The 13,483-nt window shown below is 36.1% G+C and overlaps 2 gene segments (V, D, J or C); both read left to right on the top strand.

Annotated features, from left to right (window-relative positions):
* The first annotated feature begins 7,748 nt into the window (after positions 1 to 7,748).
* LOC124397181 lies at positions 7,749 to 8,309 on the top strand. The segment is given in 2 exon segments: positions 7,749 to 7,880; positions 7,974 to 8,309. Coding segments are annotated over 2 exon segments (351 nt in total).
* Positions 8,310 to 10,872: 2,563 nt separating this feature from the next.
* Positions 10,873 to 11,495, top strand: LOC124397183. The segment is given in 2 exon segments: positions 10,873 to 10,924; positions 11,029 to 11,495. Coding segments are annotated over 2 exon segments (351 nt in total).
* Positions 11,496 to 13,483: the final 1,988 nt, after the last annotated feature.

Genomic DNA, 13,483 nt, shown 5'->3' with positions numbered 1-13,483 from the left:
ATTCAGCCATATCTGTGAAGACACACACAAAGAGTTTGGTCTCTGGTCCAATGAAATGAAGGCATTCAGTCTGACAAGATGCTGTGCTTCAGTGGAATAATCTGGTAACCATTTTCACATAAGATGACAATGGCCACAAGTCAATCAGTTCACTGATGAGTCTGCACTCTGTCTTTTTACTGAGTACATGTGGTAGTAAGAAATAAATTCAGCATCATAAACTCTCATGAGAAAATGAAGAGCTGAATCATCCTTAACAAAAATCAGCAGAAGTTCACCAAACTCCACTGACTCATCATACTTCATGACAAAAAACTGGCCCTTCCTGTAAGCAAGGCCATTGTACTGAACATCTACTGGAATCTTTGTATTCCTTTCAGTGAAACCAAAATGTAGGACTGCGTCTTTAACTTGCTCACTGTAAAGCTCCAAGTAAAATGCTGAGCCATCTTTTATTTTGCAATGCTGGAGGACTGACTGACCCAGCAGAAAGGAAGACCTGGAACATTTGATGTCTCTCTGAAAGAGTCAAGCACAGGTTTTTGAAATTTTTTTAGATGCCTTGTGCATCTTTTGAAGTAACTGTGTTTGCTCTCAAAGCGCATCGACTGTAAACATTTCAGGCTGAGGACACAGTTGTATTATTATATTATATATTAGATTAGATTATTAGACTGATGTTTTAACTTGTTTTCTGACAAAACTGACTCTCAAGTCATTAAATTTTATGAGGTTGTGTATTTTGTTCATCACATCATTTTACTGCATTAATGAACAATTTGATTTGATTAGATAGTGAAATGACAGAAATTATCTGTAAACAAGATATTTAAAGAGATGATTTCATGGTTCCATAAATGATTGTTATATGGCCATAAAGAGCAAAGCCTCAATACATCATCATACTAACCATCATGTGTGTGTGTCTGTTTGTATGTTGTTCTTATTCTGAATGCAGCCAACTTTAAAACAGATTTGAAAAGAAATTAACAGAATCAAAAATATTGAGTTCTTCAGGATTATCAGTTGTAAGATATTAAACAATTATTGAAAGTACAGCAGATATAATTATGTTGTATAGCTTTCTTCTCATTTCAATATTATGACAGTCAGATATTGCATATAATTACAGAGGAGCTTTTTAATTTAACATGTGACAAACCTAAGACTGTATTCTACTTTTATTAGCCTCATGATTTTGTCTTTTAATTTGAAAAGAAAGGAATATTAAAATCAGACAGAAAAGAAGATAACACATTTAGTATGTTTAGACATGTATCTGTATTATTACACATTCATGGATCCAGGAAGGATACTGATACATATGTAGGATTGCTTTAAATGTCTAAAAAGGAGTGTCTCTATGCAAATGTCCTTATATATTTAAGCAACAGACCAAGAGCTTTTACTGATTCTGCTTCAACACACACCATGATCTCTACATCACTACTGCTGCTGCTGCAGATTACACTGTAAGTGTTTCTACATTTAACATATACAGTTTATATATTTTTTGCTTTTCATGAAATAACTTTTTAACAGGTGGTCTGTTGAGCTGATCCAGATCAGATCCACAGTATTAACTGGTCAGTCACTGACTCTGACCTGTAAAGTGTCTGGATATTCAGTAACAAGTACCTACTGTACAAACTGGATCGACAACCTGCAGGAAAAACTCTGGAGTGTAGAAACAGGATGGTAGCACTACTACAGTGAGAAACTGAAAAGCAGGATTCAGGTTACCAGAGACACGTCCAGCAACACAGTAACATTAACAGGACAGAACATGCAGACTGAAGACACAGCTGTGATTTCAGACACACAGTGATACACATCAACAACATCCCTGTACAAAAACATCCTGTACAGAAAACTGTTCATCAACAAAATCAGAAATACAACTTTTTATCAGTATGGTGTGTGTTGTGTCATATTCCTACCTGAACAGTGGACAAAATTCTCAGTGAATGCTGTTCATCATGTTTTAAAACTCTGTTTGGTTCTTTTATTTTACAGAAAAATCTATATTAAATCTGTGAACATATCACACACAAACCAGTCCTGCACAATAAAAACATGCTAAATTTAAATAATAATTTGTGCAGTAAAATATCTGATTACTTATAAGAATATTTTTACTTCATCCCATCAATTGTTTGACAGAATGAAGATGTCATGGTTGTTATGTGTTGATTGCTAATTTTTTCACTTGGATTATTGTGAAACCTCAAATTAAATGAATCTAAACACAGAAATATAATGAAACTGCTCATGTGAAAACACAGACATTTGTTGTATATTTACTCATACTATAATACATTGCTCTTCAGTTTTCATATAAAAACACCATCAGCAAGTACAGCATTATTTTGTCATATGGAATACAGAAAAGAACAAATTAAATGAAGGTTTCATATTCAGTTATGATTACTATTTTGGATCAGACAACCTGCAGGAAAAACTCTGGAGTGGATTGGGTACATCAGTGGCGGTGGGAGTCTATATTACAGTGACAAACTGAAAAATAAGTTCAGTTCCAGAGACACGTCCAGCAACACAGTAACATTAACAGGACAGAACATGCAGACTGAAGACACAGCTGTGTATTACTGTCAGACACACAGTGATACACATCAACAACATCCCTGTACAAAACATCCTGTACAGTGTACATTATATATACTATCTATCTATCTATTCATCTATCTATTCATCTATCTATCTATTCATCTATCTATCTATTCATCTATCTATCTATCTATTCATCTATCTATCTATTCATCTATCTATCTATCACAAGACACAGGATTTGAAATGTATTCGTTTGATCTGTATCTCATGTGAGTGTTTTTTTTTTACAGCAAGAACCTTGTAACCCATTTCTTCCAAATGTCTTATTCTTGTTCTATGTTGAAACTTTTGTGCCTTTAGAGGGAAGTCTGTTCAAACTCATCTGTTTTAATCTGTTGCTTTGTTTAGGTGTTTTTCTTTACACAATGATCAGCATCATGACACTCAGATTAAACAGAATTACATACAACATGTAGATCCTGATTTCATGGAAAATCTCATGAGGAGCAAAATGACATTGTCTAATTTATATATAAATTTATATGTAAACGTCTAATTAATTTTATGGTACAGTGTATAAATACTGTAAATTAATTTTGGAGATTATTATTTTATCAATTGTGTATATTTTTAGTTTTGTATATTTATATATCTGCAGCCCCATTAGAACTGCTGATTATCCTTTCATTACACATCCTGACGTGCTCATATGCAATTCTGCATAGGTTCAAATGAATGAGATGAAAAGGACAGAAAGAGGACTGATGTCCTCCTGAATTCTCTTCATTCTATTTACATTTGAATCTCCTTATGATTTAAATATATTTGAAATACATTTTTATCATCAGTAGCAAATCCAACCATCAGGGCTGAACATCACTCTATTTCTGTGTTTTCATTCACCATGTGTTTTCCTCCACAGATGTGTATGGTGAGGACCTGATTCAGCCTGCTTCAATGACAGTCAAGTCAGGCCAGAGTCTCTCCATCAGCTACAAGGATTCATATTCACTTACTACAAGTTTTCATTCACCTTTGATCCGAGAACTTCCAGTAACAGTGTGACCTTACAGGGAAAGAACATGCAGGCTAAAGACACAGCTGTGTATTACTGCAACAGACCATGAAAGCAGCAGCACTGCACATAAACATCATCACCATCATCAAAATTCAGTTCTGCATTTAAAGAATCACGATATTTACCTGAGTAACTGATCCCCTCATTACAAACACTTCAACCCAGACATTAACTTCATTTCCTCATTTAACACAAACTAATACATTTTGATCAGTTGAGTTCAGAATATTTTATTATTTTAACTATTTCAGCTGTTTTTAATGAAACTAATATCACAGATTACATTCCACTTGCTTTACATGTTTAAAAACTAATAACCAAACCTAATCTTGAAAATCTTCAACATGCCCCCAAGTGTTTCATTCCTCACAGAAACTTTTACTGAGCTCCTCTACTTCTGTTGGATTTCACTGAGACACTTTTTGTGTTATTCAGTGATTATCAGTGATCAGAAATCTTCATGTAGTTCTGAGTGTTACAGTGACACACAGTGATGGACTAAAAGGACGTGATATCTAATGAGTAAAGAGCAGTTATGGACTTGACAGCATGAAACACAGCTGGAGTCTTACAGTAAGTGTTTTCTCTTCATGGTTATTCCTCTTTGAATCTTTTGACATCTCTAGTGGGCGTGTCATGAAAACCAAATTCTGCATTTGAACCATTTATATTGATACATTCAGCTCGACAACACAGCAGCAGTTTGTGTTCATTTCCAGCAACAGGAATTGTGTTCATTCTTTGAGATGGGACCAGGCAGAGTTTTGAGTTACTTTACTTTAGCAATGTTTATTCAATGTTAGTATTATTATTTATTTCATATAGAGAAACATTGCCATTATTTTTCATACTTTTTATCACACTTAAATTTGTGTATTGATGTATTTCAGATTGCTGCAGTCAGACACTGATCGAGTCTGATTCAGTGATCATCAAACCTGATCAGTCTCATAAACTGACCTGCACAGCTTCTGGATTTACCTTTGCTGACTATTATATGGCTTGGATTAGACAGGCACCTGGAAAAGGTCTTGAGTGGATCTCATTGATTTCTGCTCCGAGTGGTAGTGACAAATACTACTCTCAGTCCGTTCAGGGAAGATTCACCATCTCCAGAGACAACAGCAAGAAGCAGGTGTATCTGCACATGAGCAGCCTGAAAACTGAAGACACAGCTGTGTACTACTGTGCTCGAGGACACACTGATAAAAACAGCTGCAGCGCCGTACAAAAACTTCACCTACACTTACACTCACAATGTTCAACAATCCCACAGAGATCCAAACAGTGTGTATAAAATAACCACTTGTTGTTCCAAACTGATGTTTTTTTATTTAATTTAATTGCAAAGATGCACAGTGACACATAAGTTTGTGCAACTGTAAACAAACCTCTTATAGATATGGAAGCATATCTATTTTCTCTGATTTTGTCACTAAAGAAACAGCAACAGCCAGCAGAGGGCGAGAGCAGCACACATTGAGTGTCCAAATGGGAGAACTCAATTACCCAGAATTCTCCAGGCTCATTCACCTGGATTGGCTGCCAGCTTGGATACTTAAGAACTCTAATGAATACAGACCTTTATATATTTGTAGTGGGATGACTGTAAGTCAGGAATTTCCCTGAGGGTAGATAATATTCAAAAGTTGGAAAACTGTTGTTTGTTGTATTTTTGTCATGATCGATCATGAACAGTGGACAGAGGTCTGCGTGAACAGTGCTCATCATGCCTTAAAAGTCTGTTTAGTTATTTTATTCTACATAAACATCTAATCTATAAAATACAACCACATACAGTTCCAGTCTTGCACAAGTACAAACTCCCAACAAGTTCCTTCATTTAAATACAATAGTAATTCTGCAGTGCAGGAGCATCATGGATATTTGATAATCCATATCTGTCAAAACTCTGTTTGGTTATTTTACTTTACAAAAAAATCGAGATAAAATGTGTGAACTATATCCAAACCCCTAAAAATCTTTCAATTCGAACCTCAATGTAGAACAGCCAGCAGAGGGCGAGAGCAGCACACATTGAGTGTCCAAATGGGAGAACTCAATTACCCAGAATTCTCCAGGCTCATTAACCTGTAATGGCTGCACCTGCCAGACAGGATACTTAAGACCTGCACTTGACCAAAACTTTGTCATACCTGTGTAGAGGGGTGACTGGTACAGTATGTCAGGTCTCTGCCTGAGGTTAGAGGAAAAGTGAAAGAAAAGCAATGTAAAAATATTAAATACTGAGAAGAGAAACTAAAAAGAAAAAGGTGGAGAGGAGAATGAACAAGAAAAGAGGAAGAAAACAAAATATATGAAACAACATTGAAAAGTGCACATGCACTCAAATCCTTCCCCAAAGCTTCATTTTAGCTTTATTTAAACCTGCTTGTACAGTTATTTATAAGAAAGCCTGTTTTTCTCACTCTGTAGCTGAATCCACAATAAACTATTGTTCCTCTTTTATCACTCTAATTCGGGAATTATTTATTTATTTATAAATTGAAGACAACAAACCATTAGTACGCCACTTGTGTTATAACAGTATCAACAGCTCATCCCTCACCAGCGTCTCTCCTTTTTCTCTCTCATGAAGTTGCAGTTTGTTACTTTGAACAAAGAAAAACTTTCATTCTGAAGACTTTCTTTAAACTTCTTTACAGCTTTGCCTCTGACTGATACCAAGTTCTCACACTGGAGACTCCTTAATAGAATAAATAAACATCTCCTCATAGAAACCTCACCATACCAACAATCACACCTGTTTTTTTATCTGTTTATGTGGAGAGCCATGCAGATATAAACCTTATAGCCAGGACACTTTTGGACCAATCAGAACCGAGAAAGCAACAGCACTGTGGTTTAACAGGCTATAATCATGATCTCATTCAGTGGGTCTGACTGCACAATCACAATCCAGCTGCAATTAAATGCAAAGCACAAGGTTTTATTTAGAAAGTTTCAATAAAATTTAGGAAAACCTGCTATAGAATGAAAGACACAGAAACTGGACAAGAAAAAATACATGCATGAAACTGAGTGACAAGAAAACGAATATATAAATATTGTAGTTTGTTTTTTTTATTCCAGGCTTCACAGAGTGTTGACCTTGAAATTTTCCTGTACCTCCACCTGTGACCCATCTCTTCCTAGTGGTGGAGTGAAACCATGAACAGCCTGTGGTTAAGAATTGAAAAGCTCTGAGTTTCATGGACACGACACACCATAAATAGAGTCAGGTCTATTAAGAATGTTCTTGGCTGACGATTATTCATCTACCAGATTGTTATGGACAGTCCCTGACCTCCTCTGCTTCTGTGATGAAGAGACCTGGAGAGTCAGACACTGTGTATTGTACTGTCTCTGGATTCTCAAAAGGCAGCTACTGGATGCACTGGATCCGTCAGAAACCAGGATGAGGACTGGAGTGGATCATTTACATTGATACTGGCACAACATTCTCTCAGTCTCTACAGAGCCAGTTCTCCATCACTAAAGACACCAATAAAAACATGCTGTATCTAGAAGAGTCTGAAAGCTGAAGACATTGTGCACAAGACTCACACTGACACAACAGACTGCAAAACTGTACAACAACTTACACAAATATAAACACATGAGCTGTAAATATTCCCTCAGCAGGAAACTGAAACCCAGAGACATTTATTATAAACAAAAAGGTTTATTTTCTCCTTTTCTCTTCCTCCATTAACAGTCAAAACTTCTCTGTAAAATTATTTTTTTCTTATTATTATCTCTGGCTGGTGCTTAAGGCTGAAGACAAATATGAAAGCAAAATGAAGTAAAAACAAAGACATTGTTTAAAGCTATGACTATACAAATCTATTAAATCGGTGTGTTATGAAACCAGACTGAAAATCCACACTGTTTGATGAAATAGTAAGTAGTTCTTATATTTAATGAATGTGGACATGTTTTCTGTAAGCAGAAAATGCAGTATGTCTTTACTTCTCCTGCACCATAATGAAAAATTAAACTCTGTCATGCAAATCAAACCTGATTTTTAATGATTTGAATACTATTGAAATACGTTATTTTCCCATCATCAGCAGATATGCAAATCTGAGAATCAGGGCTGGACCTCACTCTATTTATGTGATGTGAAGGTTAAACTATGTTAAACTTTGGAGAACAGAGAAGATCCCAGTACAAACATCACCCACCATGTTCTCTACATCTCTACTGCTCCTGCTGGCAGCTGCTTCCTGTGAGTGTTTTATCCAATTCATTCATTTACTACAAGAACAATAAATGTGCAGTGTATATTGTGTGAGATATCACCATGTGTTTTCCTCCACAGATGTGCATGGTGAGGAACTGACTCAGCCTGCTTCCATGACAGTCCAGCCAGGCCAGAGTCTCTCCATCAACTGCAAGGTTTCATATTCAGTTACAAGCTATCATACAGCTTGGATCCGACAACCTGCAGGAAAAACTCTGGAGTGGATTGGGTACATCTATAGTGGTGGAAGCCTATATTACAGTGACAAACTGAAAAATAAGTTCAGTATCTCCAGAGACACGTCCAGCAACACAGTAACATTAACAGGACAGACCATGCAGAATGAAGACACAGCTGTGTATTACTGCGCTCGTTACACACAGTGAAACACGTCAACAACATCCCTGTACAAAAACATCCTGTACAGAAAACTGTTCATAAGCAAAAGCAAAAATATAAAATTTTATCAGTGTGTTTTGTGTCATGTTTTTCCATGAGCAGTGGACAAAGTCCTAAATGAACATCATGTCTAAAAACTCAGTGTGGTTATTTTAATTTACAGAAAACTTGAGATAAAATGTGTGAACTCTGTCCAAGCAAACCTGGAATTTATATGCACCTTAATTTGAATACCATAATAATTTTGACATGCAGGAGCATTGTGGATATTTGGACAGTCCATATCCAGTTGTTTGATTTCCTGAATTCTTCTTCACCTGCATCTTCTGACTTTTCCCAGACGACCACACATAGATTACATCATGTTCCTTTTCATTTTCCATCACATCCAAAATATCACATGCTGAAATAATAGATATTGATAAACATGAGTAAAATATAATTATATAATGGATGGGAAAATGTTAAAAAAAATATTTTGGAGTATTATTTCAAATTTTGAAAGTCAGTACCGTAGCTCTTATATGTTGTGAATGTGTACGTGTTTTTACATTTGCAGGAAATACCTCATATCTTTCAGCCTGCATGTGCCTTTATGAAAACATAAACACTGTCATGCAAATCAAACCACCTATAAAATATGAGGTGTTCTAAGGAGAAGTCAGTTTCTGTGTTCAGCTTTCACTCAAACCATGTTCTCTACATTTCTCCTCCTGCTGTTAACAGCTGCATCTGGTAATTATGTGGAGAATTTTGGAGATATGCTGTACAGATAATTGTGTTCATCATATCTGTATGAAAGAATGCACCTAAATATTGACATGATAATTTGTTTACAGGAATTAAATGTATTGAACTGGTTCAGCCTGCAGTCATGGTGGTTAAGCCTGGAGAATCTTTTCCAATCCCCTGTAAGATCACTGGGTACACCGCCACAAGCACCTGTACTGACTGGATACGACAAGCATCAGGAAAAACCTGATGTTTCGGCTGGTACTGCAGCTCCAGTGATACTGGCAGCAAAGATTCACTAAAGAACAAAATCCATTACACAGCCGAGGCCTCCAGCAACACTGTGATCTTACACGGGCAAAACTTTCAGGCTGAGGACACAGCTGTGTATTACTGCGCTCGTAACACAGTGAAACAGATCAACGAGGACCCTGTACAAAAACACACAGTACAGGAGACCGTTAGGGGCAGAAAATATTTTTTCCTCTGAATGTTTTGTCTTCTAAGTTCTGACAAATGTGTGAAGACAGCATCACTTTATAATTCAGTTAGAAGCCAGACTGGCTGTAATTGTTCTGCAGGCCACATCATTGTTAAAAATCATCTATTGATATATATTTAAAAAAAAAAAACAGGTTTTGTCCTTATTTGTGTTGACATTATTGTTCACATTGGATTCATACTGTTTTTATATTTGTCAAATAAATAGAGTTGTTATAAACACTTTGTTTATTTCAATTATGCTGCACAAAAAAATGTATAAATAATAGATTGAGGTGCATTATTTAAAACCACCGAAGGAGGCAGCAGAGTTCAACAAATAAGGTACCGTTTGAATACAGTTGAGTGATTTGTCAGAGTTTTGCCTAATTTGATATGAAATGGAGACACGTCCAGCAACCCAGTAACTTTAACAGGACAGAACATGCAGACTGAAGACACAGCTGTGTATTACTGCGCTCGTGACTCACACAGTGATACACATCAACAACATCCCTCTACAAAAATTCCTCATAGAGTGTACATTGTAAGAGAATGTCCAAAATACATATTTAGATACATACACAGATTATTCTTTATCTAACTCTTCCACAAATGTATTTCATTAATGAATGAATGAAATCATTTTTTTAATTTTTTTCAGTTTGTAGGGTCAAATAAAAATAAAATACAACATTACATCGGTTACACTGCTGCTCTTTAGGACACAGGATTTGGAATTGATTATTTCTTAATCTGTATTGCTGCTCTATTAACAGCAAGAACCTTGTACGTCGCCCATTTCCTCCAGATTTCTTATTCTTTTTCTGGCAATGTTGACACTTCTGTGCCTCTAGAGGGCAGTCTGTGCAAACTCATCAGTTACAATCTGTCACTTTCTGCACATTTAGGTGATCTCTCTTTTCCCACTTCGCTATGATCAGCATCATGACATTAAACAGAATTACATACAGCATGAAGATCCTGATTTCATGGAAAAATTCAAAAGCATTTGCAAGGGGGGCAAGATGACAGATTGTCTAATTTATATATACATTTATTTGATGGTACAGTGCATAAACATATACATTTTGGAGAAATTATTATTTAAATGGATTATGTTTTTATAGGTTCATTGCATAAGTAACGGTTCTTACAAAGAACTGGTTCTACACAATATTCAGTCATTATAATCATCTCTACACTGAGCAGCCTGTGGAGGTGGATTTAATACATCCATAGTGGTCATGGACACTCCCTATTCAAATAGAGTCGCCTATAAACAGCATGTTCTTGTCTCTTCTAGTTTCCAGTGAGCTCTGTGATAGATATCACTCCCATTCAATTTAAATCTGATTAAACCACAACTCAGAGAAAGATGATTTTAAGACATTGGATTTTATTTGGACTCATTTCATGTAAGTTTCAGACTTTTTCATGTGATGATTACTACAAAAATGAGCCATTCTGTCTTTATACACATTATACCATAATATAACCTACTTCTACTCTTCTCTTCTAGATTCTTATGGACAGTCCCTGACCTCCTCTGCTTCTGTGGTGAAGAGACCTGGAGAGTCAGTCACTGTGTCCTGTACTGTCTCTGGATTCTCAATGAGCAGCCACTGGATGCACTGGATCCGTCAGAAACCAGGACGAGGAGTGGAGTGGATTGGAGGCATTGATGGTGGCACTGGCACTGATTTCGCTCAGTCTCTACAGGGCCAGTTCTCCATCACTAAAGACACCAATAAAAACATGCTGTATCTAGAAGTGAAGAGTCTGAAAGCTGAAGACACGGCTGTTTATTACTGTGCACGAGACTCACACTGATACAACAGACTGCAGAGCTGTACAAAAACTTACACAAGCACGTCCTCATGAGCTGTAAATATTCCCTCAGCAGGAAACTGAACCCCACAGACATTTATTATAAACATAAGGGGTTTTACTTCTAATTTTCTCTTCCTACATTAACAGTCAACATTCCTCTATAAAATGCTCAGTTTTTTCTTTTTATTATCTCTGGCTGGAACTTAAGGCTGAAGACAAACCTGAAAGCAAAATGCAGAAAACAGCAAAGCCATTGTTTAAAACTAAGATGTTACAGATGTATTATATCAGTGTGTCATGAAACCAGGCTGAATAATCAACACTGTTTGATGATGAAATGCAGTCTTTATTTCTGCATCTTTATGAAAATCTAAACTCTGTCCTGCAAATCAAACCTAATTCAAAATATTTGGAGTATATTTAGTATCTAATCCTTGTTGTGAGTTTCTCTGTATGTACAATTCCAGCTGTTATAAATGCATAAATGATAAAAGTTGATAAAGAGGTTTCTGTAATTGAAAAGATTTGATCCTGTTTTATTTTTTTTTATATTAAGTATATAATGAATAGCCAGTGAACAATAATACAGCCATTTCTAGATCTCTAAATAAAAGATATGTGATGATGGTAGAACTTTCTACAGTGAGAAACTGAAAAGCAGGTTTCAGGTTACCAGAGACACGTCCAGCAGCACAGTAACATTAACAGGACAGAACATGCAGACTGAAGACACAGCTGTGTATTACTGCGCTCGTGAACCACACAGTGATACACATCAACAACATCCCTGTACAAAAATTCCTCATACAGTGTACATTATAACAGAATGATCACGAGACCCGACTATTATTGATCTAAATCTGTTTAAAAATATCTATTTCCAGGTCTAATCTTTTTTTTTTTTTTTTTCGCTGTTCAACTGAAATAATCTTTTAGACACAGGATTTGGAATCAATTATTTCTTGATGTGTGTTGCTGCTTCATCTGAGAAGTGTTTATTTTATTTTATTTTTTATTTTTTTATTTACAGAAAGAACCTTGTATACCATTTCTTCTGGATTTTGCAGTGTTGAAATGTTCATTCCTCTAGACAGAAGCGTCTGCTAATAAAGGCACTATAATAAAAGTAGCAGGAATATTCAGACCTGCTAGTAAATGCTACTCAAATAGCAGATAATGACGTGAGAACATACAGTAAGTGTTTTCTCTACAACATGGAAGCATATCTACTTTTTCTGTTATAGTCACGTTAGAAGATCCAGCAGCCAGCAGGGGGCGACAGCAGCACACAGTGAGAGTGGCCATGCTGGAAAAATCGATTACCCAGAATCCTTTAGTCTCATTATCCTGGATTGGCTGCACCTGCAGTTTAGGACACTTAAGACCTGTTTTTTTGACTCTGCTCTTCTTTGCACCTTTGTAGGATTCTGCCTGAGGTTAAAGGAAAAGTGAAAGAAATGGAAGATATGAATAATAAAAAGTGAGAAAAGAAACTGAAAAGAAAAAAGTGGAAAGATGAAAAAAAAACCCAGAAACTTAAACAAAGATATTAGACAAATTTGAAAAGGACCAACATACATTTATTTAACAAAAAAAAAAAAAAAAAACACTTTCTGCCCAATCAGAACTGAGAAAACAACTGTTATTTGTGTATAAATTAAAAAACGTTTTTAAAGAGGTTTCTATCATAGAAAAGATTTAATCCTCCATAAGTCGAATCTCCTCCTCATGATTTAAATATGTTTTAAATACGTTCGTCCTCCCGTCATCAGCAGATATCCAAATCAAAAAGTCAGGGTGGGACATCACTCTATTTATGTGATGCTTAAACTCTGTTAAACTTTGGAGAACAGAGAAGACCCCAGTACAAACATCACACACCATGTTCTCTACATCTCTACTGCTCCTGCTGGCAGCTGCTTCCTGTGAGTGTTTTATCCAATTCATTAATTTACTACAAGAACAATAAATGTGCAGTGTATATTGTGTGAGATTTCACCATGTGTTTTCCTCCACAGATGTGCATGGTGTGGAACTGACTCAGCCTGCTTCCATGACAGTCCAGCCAGGCCAGAGTCTCTCCATCAACTGCAAGGTTTCATATTCAGTTACGAGCTATGCTACATCTTGGATCCGACAACCAG

Source organism: Silurus meridionalis, chromosome 14 (genome assembly GCF_014805685.1).
Source record: "Silurus meridionalis isolate SWU-2019-XX chromosome 14, ASM1480568v1, whole genome shotgun sequence".
NCBI classification, from domain to species: Eukaryota; Metazoa; Chordata; class Actinopteri; order Siluriformes; family Siluridae; genus Silurus; species Silurus meridionalis.
This window is presented reverse-complemented; position numbering and strand designations above follow the sequence as displayed.